Source organism: Antechinus flavipes, chromosome 2 (genome assembly GCF_016432865.1).
Source record: "Antechinus flavipes isolate AdamAnt ecotype Samford, QLD, Australia chromosome 2, AdamAnt_v2, whole genome shotgun sequence".
In the NCBI taxonomy this organism is placed as follows: domain Eukaryota; kingdom Metazoa; phylum Chordata; class Mammalia; order Dasyuromorphia; family Dasyuridae; genus Antechinus; species Antechinus flavipes.
In genome coordinates this window covers 60,337,459-60,353,733 of record NC_067399.1, presented here as the reverse complement: position 1 = coordinate 60,353,733, position 16,275 = coordinate 60,337,459, and the positions used below count along the sequence as shown (strand labels likewise).

At 42.3% G+C, this 16,275-nt stretch overlaps 1 protein-coding gene across 4 annotated transcripts; it reads right to left on the bottom strand.

The window, feature by feature from the left end:
* Positions 1-455: 455 nt before the first annotated feature.
* Positions 456-8,233, bottom strand: CENPT (centromere protein T). Of its 4 annotated transcripts, none has more exons than XM_051974981.1 (15): positions 8,134-8,233; positions 7,610-7,743; positions 7,095-7,218; positions 5,638-5,725; positions 4,763-4,865; positions 4,382-4,469; positions 4,157-4,293; positions 3,880-3,931; positions 3,481-3,626; positions 2,598-2,744; positions 2,078-2,344; positions 1,651-1,774; positions 1,188-1,355; positions 934-1,038; positions 456-751 (listed from the first exon to the last, which is right to left on the bottom strand). In XM_051974981.1, the coding sequence occupies exons 2-15, from the start codon at positions 7,659-7,661 to the stop codon at positions 628-630; spliced, it is 1,725 nt and encodes a 574-aa protein (XP_051830941.1). In that variant the 5' UTR covers positions 7,662-7,743; positions 8,134-8,233; the 3' UTR covers positions 456-627. The 4 variants fall into 4 exon arrangements, with proteins under 4 accessions (XP_051830941.1, XP_051830940.1, XP_051830942.1 ...); XM_051974980.1 differs by having other exon boundaries at positions 7,610-7,859; positions 8,134-8,194; XM_051974982.1 differs by lacking the exon at positions 7,610-7,743 and having other exon boundaries at positions 8,134-8,225.
* Positions 8,234-16,275: the final 8,042 nt, after the last annotated feature.

The window sequence follows — 16,275 nt, the reverse complement described above, 5'->3', positions numbered from 1 at the left end:
AAAAAGCTCCCAGAAAGACAGGGGCAGAGCTTACTGTCCCACAGTCAGAATCACATGGAGGAACAAAGTTGGGGAATGATCAATTAAAACCAAAAACAGCTTGCTTGGCTGGAGTTCGAGCCAGAAGAAAGAGAACTTGAGATTTCTTATGTATACAAAAGGGAGTTCCTGAAGGTTTTACAGCACAGGAATGATCAGGGTCACACCAGTGCATTAGGATGATTATTGTAGAGGTCAAGGAGCCAGGTAGAAGTCTGCCCATGGGCAAGAGGCCAGCAGAGGCGCTGGACTGATCACTAAGCTCCAAGTTCTAAGGTTATATGATCATAATGCTTAATCATTTTCCTTGATTGTTCCATGCATCTCCCCAGACCTAAAGGGAATGAGATCCCCATCTAGGGAAGAGAAAAAAAGTGGCTTTTACTTTTGGCCCCCCACTCAGCCCCATCAGCATCTTTTTAAAGTGGCTTTATCACATTTTATTGATACTAGGAATAGCATATGAAGAATTCACTCTTGGAAAGGCCTTACTTGGAGGCCTCCAAAGAGCCTCAGCCCGAAGCTCCTGCTTGCCTCTTTACTGAGTCTGTCTATGGACTTAGAGGAGAAGCTGGGAGGACAGCATTCCTACCCAGCAGGGAAGACAGAATTGCCACTGGCTGCACAAGGAATGAGCAGCCTCCGATACTCCAAGGGCAGATATCTCTCCACAAGCACATAGAGGGAAACTTCATCAGTCACTAGGCCCTGCCTAGAAAAAGATAAGAAAATGGTCATATCATACTTGAGGGATTCCCCTGAAATTCAGCACAAGACCCCCTCTCTGGAGAAGGAGGCTTCTCTATCCCTTGTCCCTCCCCTTCTCCCACTCTGTCCCTGCCACTCTTGAAGTTGGGGTATGGGCACGAAAAACTCAGATTCAGGCCTACTGACCGCCTCATCAACAGCTCCAAGTCAGCCAACAGCACGGTTTTTCGGCCTGCATGGTGAGCGAAGGTCTCCAGGTCATCACAAAGTGTCCTGAAATACTGGTCCAGGCTATATAATGAGGGCAAAGCAAGCATTAGAAGCCCAGTATCCTGCACTATGAAGTAGGTCTGTAAGCAGAACACTCAAAAATGTTTAAGTCTCCATTCCCAGGTATGGGGAGAAAAGGGCCCCAACAATTGTCAACCCCCCCAACTCACCACCTCATCAAGGTCTGAGAGGCTGGCTTCTCCATAGGAAGTTTGGCATAGTAGCTGAAGACTTTGCAGTAATTGTTGAGGCCAGTTTTGTCTGGATCACGGGGTTGCCTAGGGCCTGGGGCACGGCGCTTGGGAGCACGTCTGGCCCGGGGAAACTTGGAGGGCAACCTAGGAGTCAGGAATAGAAACAAGATGGCTCTAGCAGCCTGGCAGGAAGCTGGCAGGACAAAAGCACAATGACCCAGCCCAGACTCTAAATCCCTTGAATTTCTGTAGCATGGCCATCAATTTATTGCTGTGAGAAATTTGCCTAGAGCCCAATATGTCTCTACTTGTTACCTGGCAGCCCCAAAGATGTCTCCATCTCTATTTTTCACGATTTCCCCACTTGGACTAGAGCTGGAGAGCACCAGTTTTCCCAGAGCACTGTTCCCTTTCAGAGACTAACATAACAGATACTTACAGGGGAGTAGTAGTATTAGGAGGTGTTGGGGTAATACTGAGGACAGGATTAGGAGGCTGTGAAAGGAAATGATGTCGCTTGGCCCGGAGAAATTCTGGAGTCCTCATGCTAAGTTCTGAATCCTCTAAAAAGAGAAGATCCAAGATGACGGATTCTACCCATTGGCCAAGTGGACACCCAGCTGTCCCCTGAAAATATGTCTCTTCTCTGAGTCCCATCAACGTGTAAATGCCCAAATGATGGACTGTTAATCCTAAGAAATCTTCAACATTCCCCACAATCAGCTCAGAAGTCTAAGGATTCATAGGGTCCCAGCAAAAGTCCAAGTAGCTTTCCCCATCCCCAGAGACTGGGAATACTGGAGAAGCATGGTGAACCAACCTGAACTAGCCTAATTACACTAGTCTTGGTTGAACCTTGACATTACCAGTCCTTTCAGGGACTTCTGTGTTCTCTCCAGACTCTGTGGCCGTCTCTTCCTCCATCAATCTCACTCCTTCCTCTTCTCCTGACTTAGCTCTGGCGCTCCTGGAGATGCTACTTCTAGCAGGGGCAGAGCGAGCAGAGAGGCGGCTGTTTTGTCTTGGGGTTCCCACCCAAGGTCTGGTTCGTGTTCCAGTAGACATGGGACTGGCAGAGATGGGGGTGTTTTGACTTGGACTTTTGGTGTAAGACTTGGTTTGTCTCCTAACACCTAAATACCAAAGAAGAAAATAAAAGAGATTGATGACCTCTCTCTAACCTCCTCGGATCCCTCAGGACCTCTCTCACTTCTCATCCCCAGTCCAGCCCAGGCTGGAAAAGCATCATATGGGTCATTCAATGATAAAGGGTAATGGCCATCACCCCCACATCCTGGGGATGTCTAGCTTTGCTACCCATACTTCCTAGCCCTTGGCCTAAGTCTGGCTGGAACAAGGCCCTCTGCCCTGCCCTGAACCCTGCACCTTTCTCCGTTCCTTGATCAGCCTGCTTGGTCACAGCTCTCAGATCTGGACCCTCTGCCAAGTTTCTCCGGAAGCCTACGGAGTCACGACTTGCCTGGAAGGACCCATTACTATCGACAGACGTGACACTGTGATAAGCGTGATGATCTAGACATGGAGAGAGAAACAAAGGAGACGACTGTCAGAGGGCCAAGTTCCTGAACTGAAATAAGGCCTCTGGTCTAGGAGCTCACTCCAAGGGCTAACTAGCTGCATTGAAGACCACCCAAATGACCCACAAATCTGTCATCTCTACTCCATCATCTTAGGAGGAAAGCCCCAGGGGGTAAAGGATTCCTCATGCAGATGCTTCGCCATCCAGTTTCTCCACTACTGCTCCTCTTCTGGCAGCCAGCACTTTTAGCCATGTTGCCCAGTGAGGGCCAAAGGAAAAGCTGGGTGACCTCTGGAATAATATTAGCACATGAGAGGTACGGATCTGCCTAGGGAATCAAGGTACATCTGGTAATAAAGAACCTTGAAGCTGTTCTGTTTCAATAAGCATTATACTAAACACTATATAACTGATTTTATCTTTAATCCTTAACTGGCAATCTTCAAGCTCATTACTGTTCCTTCCCTAATGTTCAAAGGAATTTCCAAAAGGAAGGTAAGAATAGCCAATTCTTCAGTGACAGCCTTTTCACCTCAATTACATGGCTTAGAAAACTCGAGACAGACTATAAAAGGAAAAAAAAAATTTGGGATCCTGAAACACCACTTAGGCCAGAAGTGTCTAAGGTGGTGAAGGTAGGAGGAAAGGAGAAAAGAAGCAGGATATTTGGGGGTTTTGTGATAAAGTCTAGACTATCTCCTCACAGAACTCAGGACTAGGTGGCCTTACCTAGGAGATGAGTCAGTGGGACAGCCTTTAATCTTTGTTCAAATGCTTTGATGTCAACTGTCTTACGGGTCGGAGGCCTTCGGGCCAAGCCAGGCCTCTCTACAGACTCAGGGGGCAGAATTGTGGCCAAGGTGAGGTTGAAGGACCTGACAAAAGGAAGGCTTGCTGTAAAAGCCTTGCCGAAGTAGACATCCATTACCCAAAGGTGGATTAGCTATTAGATAACACTCTCCCCTGCCCTGGCCCACTTCCTTGGAAAATTGACCCTTAGTGTTTCCAAAAAGGTTTCTCTTCTAGGAGCTACAGGATGATTTTCTGTTACATTCTATAATCTATCCCTCCTCCAGTCTTCTGGTTCTGCCCTCCCCCGCATGGTAATACAGAGTAATACTTGGGCACCTGGTCACAGGGGACTTGTTGGCTAAAGCTGGCTGCTTTCCAGTGAGATTTTCTGTCCAAAAAAAAAAAAAGAGAAATAGAAGAAATCCTGATCATCAGAGTAGGAAGATGGGAGCTGAAGCACAATTGGTTATTCATCCCTGTAGACTTCACCCTCCATCACCTGGAACCTATTGCTCATGCAGTACCAAGTATTCTCAAAGTTCAGCAGAGCAATCAACAGTGGGCAGCCTACACAGGAGTTCCCATAAAAGGCTCTGGACCCTATGAACCTCACCTGAAGCAACAGCAAGTCCTTGGTCCACTTCCTGTTCAAACTCAGAGACACTAAGGCAGCGCTTCTTTCTGCTCTGCACCAGAAACTCTGGAGCTACAGTCACAGAGGACTCAGACTCGGGAAGCTGCAACTCCAGGCTGAAAGGAAAGCGAGCCAATCTTCAGTATGGTGCTCCTTGGATCTGTGGCTTTTCTGGAAGCTTTTAGTTCTCAAAATGCCTCAGACCTGAAAGATTTGCTTTCCTCTTGTAACTCAACAGGTTCTGGCTCTTGTGAATTCACCAAGGCAGGTACCAGGACAGAGGCTTCTGAAGCTACAAAGAGGACAATCATTGGAAGAAAGCATGAGATGGTGCTGGAACCCCCATGCATGAAAATGAGGTCCTAGGAACAAGGGTCAATGGGAACCTATCTCTTCTATTTCAGCAGCCCCTGACACCATGCTGTCTTGTTCTGAAGAGGCGCAAGCTATCTCTAGAGAGAATAGGGATCTTTCTCTGAAGAGACAATTACCTATATCACCTACATCTTGGTTTGGAACACTCTAAGGCTGCACATTCTGCCATGGAGTTCAACCAGTGCCCCAGATGCCCAGACCTTGGCTCACCAGTCTGTAGGATTTTCTTCAGAAGAAACCTGGGTGTGCCTTCTTCCAAGAAGTCAAAGAGCTGACCATTAGCTCCAATGTCCTTTTGCTGAGCAGGTGCTGGCTAAAGAGGGCATACAAGGAATAAATAAGCATGTCAGCACTGAAGTATCTATTTTGGGCAGAACTATTCCCTATAGGCCTGGAATCAGTACCCCCCAGTAAATCGGTTATCCATGGATCCAATTTTTAGAAACCCTTCTCCCATTTTGAGCTAAAGTCTAACCAGGATTCAAACAACCCCAATAATAACTCATGATTCTGTATCATTAAGGTTTATAAAATTCTTTACAGACAGCTCAATAAAGAGTCAGTGCAAAGACCACTATCCTCATTTTAAAGGTAAGATCAAATTTTTCTGGTCCTAATTAGGCAAGCTTCTCTGCTAGTGCCAGAGAAAAAATTCATATTCAGGTTTTCTTTCTCCAAGTCCCATGCTCTTTAAGTACAGCATTTTTATAGGCTTGAAGGCTCTGCTTAGCTAGGCCAAATCCCCACCATCTTTGGGCAGCTAGGTGGCACAGTGAATTGAAGACCAGGCCTAGAATCAGGAAAACCTGAATTCAAACTGGCCTTAGACATGTACTGTGTGACCCTTGGCAGTCATTTAACATTATCTGTTACCTCACCTATAAAATAAGCTAGAGAAGAAAATGGCTAAATACTCCAGTATCTTTACCATGAAAACCCAAAATAGGGTCACCAACAGTCAGAAGAAATGGAAACAACAATAAGCTGGGGTTGCATTCTCAATTTCCAGGCCAGAGAATTCCAGGTTTCATAGTACACCTTTCCCTGTCTCTCAGAAAAGAGATAAGGGAATCTTCAATGTTTACCTTTGTTTGCTTACTCGGAAGTGAGTTAGGCAGAGAGGCACGTAGGTTGCGGCATGGATGGTTTGTGGGTAAGGAAAGACTTCGCTTGCTAAAAAAGAATACAGAAATTTAAGGAGTCCCAGAAGTGGGGCTGTTACTATAGAAGAGTCTTGTTCTAATCAGACCAATCCTACCTGTGTCCATAGGAATGTCAGAAATACTCTTAAAAATATCTCAGCCCCTGGAACTATCTGAGTTCTCATAGGTCATGACCTTTCACCTCATCTAAGGAGGAATGAGGCTCATCTTCAGGACACCCAGGAAAGAGGACCCATAACTTCTCCTCCTCCTAAATCTCCTTTACGTGGCATCCCCAACAAAAATGTAAAGTTCTTGAGAGTAAGTACTGTCTCTTGTATGCCTAGCACATAGTAGGTATTAAATATGCTTTATCTGTCATGCTAATATTGAGGCCCTTAACATTTATCTTTAAAACTTTGCATGGCACACTCGGAGTAAGCTTCCTTGTGCCTATCAAATCATTTTAAGTCTCTATTATTCAACTTTTTCATCTGCAAAATAAGGTTGGACTAGGTGATTCCTAAGATTCCCTCTGGAGTCTAAAACCTTTTATGGTAATTAACTTTGACAGTCAAACTGTAATAGGTATCCTTGAAGATAAGATAAAAGGAAGGTCAGAAAGCCAGGCCACATACATTTATGAAGCTCTTAAAAGAACTTTCAGTACATTGTCCCAAGGCTCATTTCAATAATCTTGTAGACAGAGATCTTATGCCCCCATCATAGAAAAAGACAGGTCCATGATGAATTAATGTAACACTAGAACCAGTTTCAGAAGCAGCATTTCAATAGAGATCTCTCCTGAATCCAAATCTGACATTCTTTCCATTAGACCCTGGGACAGCTAGGTGGCACTATAGATCCTTGGGGTTGCAGTCAAGAAGCCTCATCTTCATGAGTTCAAATCTAACCTCAAACACTTACTAGCTGAGGGACCCTTAACCCTGTTTGCCTCAGGTTCCTCATCCATCAAACAGTTGAAGGAGATGGCAAACCCTTCCAGTATCTTTGCCAAGAAAAACTCAAAAGGGTCCTCTAAGAGTTGAACAGGACTCAACAATGATTAGTCCATGCTGTCCTAAAATATGTATATATGTAAAATATGTATATTTCAATAATTATTTTTACTTAAATGATTAGTATTTAAAATATGTAATAAAATGCATATATGTAAAATAGCCACTCCCCCAATAAATTATAAACTAGCACACCTAATTGTACTCAGCATCATTATATGGAAAAATTTCCATGTTTTGTTTTTAAATGTCCCCACAATGTCCAGTAGGGCCATCTGTGCTTGCTGACTGACTGCAGGCAGTGCTAACAACATCCAAGAGTTGTGGAGAGAGAGCCCTTTGATTAATGTGACAGGGCGGCCAAGGGGCTGATGGACTAACCTTAGCCTGGTGTTAGATGAGACTGGGGAGCTTAGAGGCTGCATCTCTAGCACGTGATGAAGCAAAGTCTTGGTCCCTTCATTCTCAGAGAGAAACTCCATGTTGTTCACCGGGATGAAATCACCTGGGAAGGATCAGATTTGAGGGTAGGGTCCTCAGAAAGCCTCCTTCATTGGGAGTAATAAGTGGGGATAGAGAGAAGCCTTGGAGGAATAAGTAGAGTCTGGCAGTACCAGGATGTTGGGGTGAGTCTAAGCTCAAAACAAACAGGGGCTGGGTGAGGGGGTTCAAGGAAGGGGCTACAAGGGGAAGGGAAGGCCAGAACTGGGACCATGGGGACAGGCCAGTACCTCCAAGTACCCTCGGGGAAGAAGGGGATAAAGGGTCAACCCAAGTGAGGTTCCGAAGGGGTTGGGCGGGGCGAAGGGCAGCAGAGCGGGAAGGTCGGAGACGCCCCGAAGTGGTAGAGTGGGAGGGGGCAGAGGAGAAAGAAAAGGCAATAGGCTGGGCGATACCTGGGTGGGAGATTCCGTGGGCAGGGATATCTTCTGGGTGGGTTACAGACATGGGCAAAGTCGTTGGCAAGGAATCCCGGGTGGGCCAGGGCCCGTGAGGAGGGAGCCCGGGGAAGGGGCAACATCGGGGACCCCTGAGTTGAAGATACCACCGCTCAGCTTGGGGCTCAGGTGAGGCGGGCCCAAAGGAAAAGATCAGTAGGTCCTCTTAGAATGGAACCCGTGGGATGGGACAAGGAGCCCCCTCGAGCTGCCGGGGGGAAGGAAAGTGTGTCCCGAGAGACCATGGAGTGGAGGCACGGGGGTGGGGGTTAAGAGGGGATAATGGAGAGGAGAGGGTGGGGTTCAAGGGTCCTCGGGAGATGAAGTCGGGAGGAAGTAATAGAACCAAGTCAGCGGTTCTTCCCCTCCCCCTCGCAATGAAGCCGCGGGCGGGGCCAGGTATGACCCAGGTGGGGTCAGGAGGCTCCACCGCCACCAGACGGGAGAAAGGAGGGGGCGAATGGGAGTTGGGACGGCCTTACCCCGGAAGCCAGACGGAGAACAAGGCCGACTCTCTCCGAGCCCCGCCGGGGGCTGCCGATATCCGCACTCCCGCCTTCAATTTAAGCTAAATATCGCGAGCACAGCTGCACAGCCTCACGGGAAATGTAGTTCTCAGCCGCTGCCCGCTGGTGGTGGAAAGAAAAGCTTGTTGCAGAAACTGTCTTTGCCTTTTTTTGTGTCCCCAGCCTTAAATCAGAAACTGGCACATAGTAGGCGCTTATTAAATGTTTACTGATTGGTTGATTACTTAGTCCAGTGTCTGACCCACTCGGACTCTTAATAAATGATCTCTGCCTACTCTGCTAGCTTTTCCCCCCACGTGTTCTCCGGCCTTGTCCTAGCCTGCCTCTCATTTTTATTTGTGTACATCTTCCGTAGTGGGCTGTCTTATTTATCCTCCTATCTCCTTCACTGATCAGGACTGCACAAGATGCATAAGGTTGTAGTAGAAGGAGTTCCAGATTCCTCGGTGAAAGATTTGGCTTTGTCCTTTTTGCAGTGGCCAGAAACTGGAAGCCGAGGGGATACCCAGAACGGCTGAATGAATTGGGGCATATGAATATTATGGAATATTACTGTTCTGTAAGAAATGACCGGCAGGAGGATTTCAGACAGGCCTGGAGAGACTGACACGAACTGATGCTGAGGGAAACGCCAGGAGATCATTATATACTTCAACAACAATACTGTATAATGATCAGTTCTGATGGACCTGGCCATCCCCGGCAATGAGATGAACCAAATCAGTTCCAGTTGTTCAGTGACAAAGAGAGCCATTTACACCCAGAGAGAGAACGGTGGGAACTGAGTGTGGAGCACAACACGGCATTCTCACTCTCGTTGTTTGCTTACAGTTTGTGTTCTCTTTTTCTCTTGTGCAGCATGATAATTGTATGAATATGTATGCATAGATTGAATTTAACATATATTGGACTACTTGCCATCTAGGGAAAGGTGGGAAAATTTGAACACAGGGTTTTGCAAGGGCTGATGTTGAAAACTTGCCCACACATAGTTTTTTTTTGTCTTTGTTTTCTTTTTCTTTTTCTTTTTTCTTTCTTTCTTTCTTTTTTTTTTTTTTTTTTTTTTTTGCTGAGGCAATTGGGGTTAAGTGGCTTGCCCAGGGTCACCTTGCCAGGAAATTTTCCATCTCTGAGTCACATTTGAACCCAGGTCCTCCTGACTTCAGGATTGGTGCTCTATCCACTACACTGCCCCCATGCATATGTTTTGAAAAATAAAAAGCTCTAATAAAAAAGAAAACAAAAAAAAAGAAAGATATAGCTTTATCTCATCTCAACCATTTGCTAAATATATGTAGAAAAGCACCTACTTTTTGCCATACACTGTGCTAAGTATTTTACAAATTTTATCTCACTTGATCCTCACAACAATTACAGGAGATAGGTGCTATTATAATCTTCATCTTAAATTGAAGAAACTGAGGCTGATAGAGATTAAATTGTTATGCCAAAGTTCCCTTTTAATGTTGTGACCCAGTTTCTTCAATTGTCCTATTTATAGGTTATAACCTTTCCCTCTTAATGTTTGAGATAAAGGTTTTATAGGCATTCTTTCTTAATGTTTGACAAGATAAAGGTTTATCCATTTTAGATGTCATTAGAATATCAGTAACCTCCCTCCATTAGGTTATCCCCACCTAGGTACCACTATCTCATTGTTCTTTAGCTAGACTCTTTGAGATGATAATCTCCTCTAGCCCTGGGATCAACCATGGATCCATTGGTCCCAGTATTTCTCTCCATTTAATAAGCTATTGAATTGGTCTCTAATCCCTTGTCTTGCTCAGTTTCTTCGGCATTACAAAATGAATTGGCCTAGAGACACATAACTAAGAATCTAAGGCTGAATTTGAACGCAGATCTTACTCCTGACCCAAAGCTCTTATCCGTTGTACCACTTAGATGTGGGCAAGTGACTTTATCTCTCTGTACTTCTTTGAATTCATCTACAAAATGCAAATAATATTTACAATATATACTCCAAAGGATTGTCATGAATTTCACAGGATATAAACACCAAATACTTTGTTAACCTTAAAAGTCTGTAAAAATGTAACCTTTTTGTTATGTTATTGTTATGTATACAGAATTGGAAAGTATCTTAGAGATCTAGTCCAACTGCCTATTTTATCGAGGAGGAATTTAGTTGGCCAAGGATACATATGTAGCACAGTCAGGATGTGATCTCAAATCCAGGTCTAGTGTTCTTTCCACAGTACCACAAGGTATCTCCTAGATTGAACTGAATTTGTTCCATACTTGTTGATTCATTGAAGATACTAGATAGGACTTTTAGAGGATTACACAACCGTGTTGGTATTTTATTACATGTACCGGGATCCCTAACCAGAAATAGAATTAGCAGTTCTAGTAGCCAGCACAAGCATGAAGGAGAAGCCTTAAAAAGGCTTTCTTAGGAAACAAGGCCCATAGAAGAAGAAGAATCTGTAGGTAGGAGATAGACATCAGAGAATACCCTGGGGGCCCTTAATGAGGAGGATACCACAGTGACAGGAACAAAATAGGGCCAGCAGGGACTGTCCACACCCATGTAGTGGCAGTAGAGTTCATTCTTCCCTGCTCTGGTATGTAAGCTACGCCAGGAGAGGTACAACCTCCCCCAGAGATGGCTGGGAATGGACCCTTAGGAGTAAAGGAGTGATTGTAGGTGGGAGGCCTCGCATTGTGCCATTACCTGTCCCCCTTTAGCCCACTATTCAAGAATGAATCAATCAATCGTTATTAAATATTCATTAAGCACCTAGTTACTATACAGTCATCAGGCACAGAGAGTCTGAATTAATGTGCTGGGATATATGGGTAGAGAGGTGTCAGGTGTGAAATATGGGATAGAGGTTTTTAAAAAGAACAAGATTTGATAAGTTAATGAATGAGGTAGGAAGAGTGAAAAATCAAATACAAAGCCAAGGTTATAAATACAGGAGACTACAAGGATAGGACAGCTACAGAGTGCAGTGGATAGAGTACAGGGCCTGAAATCAGGAAGACTGATCTTCCTGAGTTCAAATCTGGCCTTAGACACTTACTATTTGTATGACTCTGGACAAATTATTTAATCCTAAATTTCCTCACCTGCCAAATGAGTTGGAAAAGGTAGTGGGCAACTACTCCAGTTCTTTGACCTTCCCCCAAAAACAAACAAACAAAAAACAAATGGAAGGGAAGGGGTAAAGCCAAGATGGTTGAGAGAAGCCAAGAACTTGCCTGAACTCTCCCTAGTTTCCATCAGAAGCAACAAGAAATCAAGCATCTGAGTAGATTCTAGAGTGACAGAACCCAAACGGAGTGAAACAATTTTCCAGCTTGAAATAACCCAAAAGGACTCCAGGAAAGGTCTGACTCACTTGAGTAAAAGGGACACTCTAGCAGGAAACTCTCAGCTATATCACAGATCAATAACTTTGGTTCCTTGGTCCTGACTCAGCAGGCCAGCTATGAGGACTCCAGCCCTAGTGCAAAAGGCAAACTTCAGCACAAACAGCCAGTAACTACATGCCTGCTGAACGAGATGAGGTGAGATCTTTCAAGACAGTTGTGAAAATCGAGTAAAGCTTCATCTACTTCAGAGTTTGAGTAGGCCTGAAGGACTTTGAAAATTGAGTCAAAGGCATACTTAAGTCCCCTTCCGGCCATACTCCCATGACATCATTTTCTCCCTATTTCAGTCAAGTATGGGCAACTATGTACTTATTGGTCAAGTTCAATTTCTTGGGTAGTTCCCGAGTTTAGAATATAAAATCCTCAGCCAATGAAGATGAGGGTCAGTGGAGGGAGGGGGTATTTGCATTAGGGATTAAAAGTATTAACCCTGCCCCAGAAGGTGCTTCTTCCTTCTATTGTCTGCTCGATGGGTGGACCGCCCAATTCTCGTGAGACATATAATAAACTTTGCTTTGCTTCTAGAGATCTCTCCAGCTTTTTTATTAAATGGTGATTCCTCATCATTTCTGAACCACACCCCACACACACACACACCTGCCATGTCCTCCCCTTTTGAAGAAGACAACTTCTTAAAAATAGATTTGGCAAAAAAAGAAAAAGAAAACCACAAATGGGTTTCAAAATCTCAGACACAGTCAGAATGACTGAACAATAACAAAAAAGAACTGTGTTGGACCTTCTAGGCATCTTTAAAAGAGGGGTGGGCTTTGGGGGAAAGATAATAAAGATTACTTTAGATATGTTCAATTTGAGATATCTCTGGGATATTCAGTTTAAACTACTCAATAGGCAGATAGTAAATGTGATTAAAACTGAGGGAAAAGTTTGGGGCAGAACAGATACATCTAGGAATCATCAGTATAAAGATGATAAACATAATACATAGAATCATCAAATGAGATAAAGAGAATATGTAAAGAGAGAAGTGTAGGAGGCCAGTTAGGTAGCATGATCTGGTTGATAAATCAGCAAAAAGATTGAGAATTGATTAGATGGGTAGGAGGAGAACCAGAAGGGTATCACAAAAGTCCAAAGAGAAAAGAAGAATTTTAAAGTAGTCAACAGTGTCAAAGCAAGCAAAGTTTGAGAGGGATGAGGACTGAAAGAACTGTAATCAGATCATATTAGAAACTATTGGTAACTTTGGAGAGAGCAGTTTCAACTGAGTGACACAGTCTAAAGTAAGGTTGCAGAGAGCTGAAAAGGAACTTAAGAAGAGAAGCAATAGAAGTAGTGGGTATAGATAGCTTTTTCTAAGAGTTCAGCTGTGAGAAGGAAGCTAGTAGATAGAAAAAGTTTAAAGAGTAGAGGAGTAAGGAAATGACAGACTGCTACAGAAGATGGAAGCAAATGAGCTCTAGACAAGAATGTGCTAATGTTTAATAATGAGATGCACAATACTTTTTAAATAGTTTTTTATTTACAAGATATATGCGTGGGTAATTTTTCAGCATTGACAATTGCAAAACCTTTTGTTCCAATTTTTCCCCTCCTTCCCCCTATCCTCTCCCCCAGATGGCAGGTTGACCAATACATGTCAAATATGTTAAAGTATGTTAAATACAATGTATGTATACATGCCCATACAGTTATTTTGCTGCACAAGAAGAATCAGACTTTGAAATAGTGTACAATTAACCTGCAAAGGAAATAAAAAATGCAGGTGGACAAAAATAGAGGGATTGGGAATTCTATGAGGTGGTTCACACTCATTTCCCAGAGTTCTTTCACTGGGTATAGCTGGTTCAATTCATTACTGCTCTATTGGAACTGATTTGGTTCATCTCATTGTTGAAGAGAGCCATGTCCATCAGAATTGATCATTATATAGTATTGTTGTTGAAGTATATAATGATCTCCAGGTCCTGCTTGTTTCAGCATCAGTTCATGTAAGTCTCTCCAGGTCTTTCTGAAATCATCCTGCTGGTCATTTCTTACAGAACAATAATATTCCATAACATTCATATACCACAATTTATTCAGCCATTCTCCAATTGATGGACATCCACTCAGTTTCCACTTTCTGGCCACTACAAAGAGGACTGCTACAAACATTTTTGCACATACAAATCCCTTTCCCTTCTTTAAGATCTCTTTGGGATATAAGCCCAGTAGTAGCACTGCTGGATCAAAGGGTATGCACAGTTTGATAACTTTTTGAGCATAGTTCCAAATTGCTCTCCAGAATGGCTGGATGTGTTCACAATTCCACCAACAATGTATCAGTGTCCCAGTTTTCCCACATCCCCTTCAACATTCCTCATTATCTTTCCCCGTCATTCTAGCCAATCTGACAGGCGTGTAGTGGTATCTCAGAGTTGTCTTAATTTGCATTTCTCTGATTGATAATGACTTGGAACATCTTTTCATATGGCTAGAAATAGTTTCAATTTCTTCATCTGAGAATTGTCTATTCATGTCCTTTGGACATTTATCAATTGGAAAATGGCTTGATTTCTTATAGAGTCAATTCTCTATATATTTTGGAAATGAGGCCTTTATCAGAACCTTTATGTAAAAATGTTTTCCTAGTTTATTGCTTCCCTTCTAATCTTGTCTGCATTAGTTTTGTTTGTACAAAAACTTTTCAATTTGATATAATCAAAATTTTCTATTTTGTGATCAATAATGATCTTTAGTTCTTCTTTGGTCATAAATTCCTTCCTCCTCCACAGGTCTGAGAGGTAAACTCTCCTATGTTCTTCTAATTTATTTATAATCTCATCTTTATGCCTAGATCATGAACCCATTTTGACCTTATTTTGGTGTACAGTGTTAAGTGTGGGTCAATGCCTAGTTTCTGCCATACTAATTTCCAATTTTCGCAGCAGTTTTTGTCAAACAGTGAATTCTTATCCCAAAAGCTGGGGTCTTTAGCTTTGTCAAAGACAAGACTATTAAAGTTATTGACTATTTTGTCCTTTGAACCTAACCTATTCCACTGATCAACTAGTCTATTTCTTAGCCAATACCAAATGGTTTTGGTAACCGCTGCTTTATAATATAGTTTTAGATCTGGTACAGCTAGGCCACCTTTGTTTGATTTTTTTTTTCATTAGTTCCCTTGAAATTCTTGACCTTTTGTTTTTCCATATAAACTTTGTTGTTATTTTTTCTAGGTCATTAAAATAGTTTTTTGGAAGTCTGATTGGTATAGTGCTAAATAGATAGATTAGTTTAGGTAGTATTGTCATCTTTCTTATATTTGCTTGCCCTATCCAAGAGCATTTAATATTTTTCCAATTGGTTAGATCAGATTTTATTTGTGTGGAAAGTGTTTTGTAATTTTGCTCATATAATTCCTGATTTTCCCTTGGCAGACAGATTCCTAAATATTTTATACTATAGGTAGTTACTTTAAATGGAATTTCTCTTTGTAACTTTAACTGTTGGATTTTGTTAGTGGTCTATAAGAATGCTGATGACTTATGTGGGTTTATTTTGTATGCTGCAACTTTGCTAACGTTGTAAATTATTTCTCATAGCTTTTTAGTAGAATCTCTGGGGTTCTCTAAGTATACCATCATATCATCAGCAAAGAGTGATAATTTGGTTTCCTCATTACCTACTCTAATTCCCTTAATCTCTTTCTCAACTCTTATTGCCGAAGCTAGCATTTCTAATACAATATTGATAGTAATGGTGATAGTGGGCAACCTTGTTTCACTCCTAATCTTATTGGGAATGGTTCTAGTTTATCCCATTACATATGATGCTTACTGATGGTTTTAAATAGATGCTACTGATTATTTTAAGGAAAAGTCTATTTATTCTTATACTCTCAACTGTTTTTAATACAAATGGATGTTGGATTTTATCAAATGCTTTTTCTGCAGCTATTGAGATGATCATATGGTTTTTGTTAATTTGGTTATGGATATGGTCAATTATACTAATAGTTTTCTTAATATTGAACCATCCCTGCATTCCTGGTATAAATCCTTCTTGGTCATGGTGTATTATTCTGGGGATGATTTTCTGTAATCTTTTTGCTAATATTTTATTTAAGATTTTACCATCAATTCTTATTAGCGAGATTGGTCTATAATTTTCTTTCTCTGTTTTCAACCTACCTGGTTTAGGTATTAGTATCATGTCTATATCATAAAAGGAATTTTCAAATAGTTTATATAGCATTGGGGCTAATTGTTCTTTAAAAATTTGGTAGCATTCACATGTAAATCTATCTGGTCCCGGGATGCACAACACTTTTAAGTTTAATTTAGGGTGGAGGCAAGATGGCAGAGAAGAGGCAGAGACTCACCTGAACTTTCCCAAATCCCCCTTCAAACAACTCTAAAATAATGTCTTAAAATGAATTCTGAAGCAGCAGAACCCATAAAAGATAGGGTGAAATAATTTTTCCAGACTAAAATAATTTAGATCAGTAGGGAAGATCTATCATAGTGTAGTAAGAATGGAATACAGTCCAGCACAATCCTTGGATAAGGCAATTGAATTGATGGTTTTGGGAGCTCTCAATCCACAAATAGTAAAGGGATCAGACAACTGATCAGAAAGAGATTACAGGAATCCCTTTGCTGGTATTAGATGCAGGAGTTTGTTATATTGTCCATACTCAGGTTCAAATCACAGTTCTGTGTCAGAGTCCCAGAGTGAGGAGGAATATTAGCA

Coding starts and splice junctions, on each gene's coding strand:
- CENPT (XM_051974981.1), bottom strand. CDS start 7,661: ATGTCTGTAACCCACCCAGAAGATATCCCTGCCCACGGAATCTCCCAC. Junction 5,726..7,094: donor TCATCTAACACCAGGCTAAG/GTTAGTCCATCA, acceptor ATTCTTTTTTAG/CAAGCGAAGTCTTTCCTTAC. Junction 2,745..3,480: donor CCCACTGACTCATCTCCTAG/GTAAGGCCACCT, acceptor CTCCATGTCTAG/ATCATCACGCTTATCACAGT.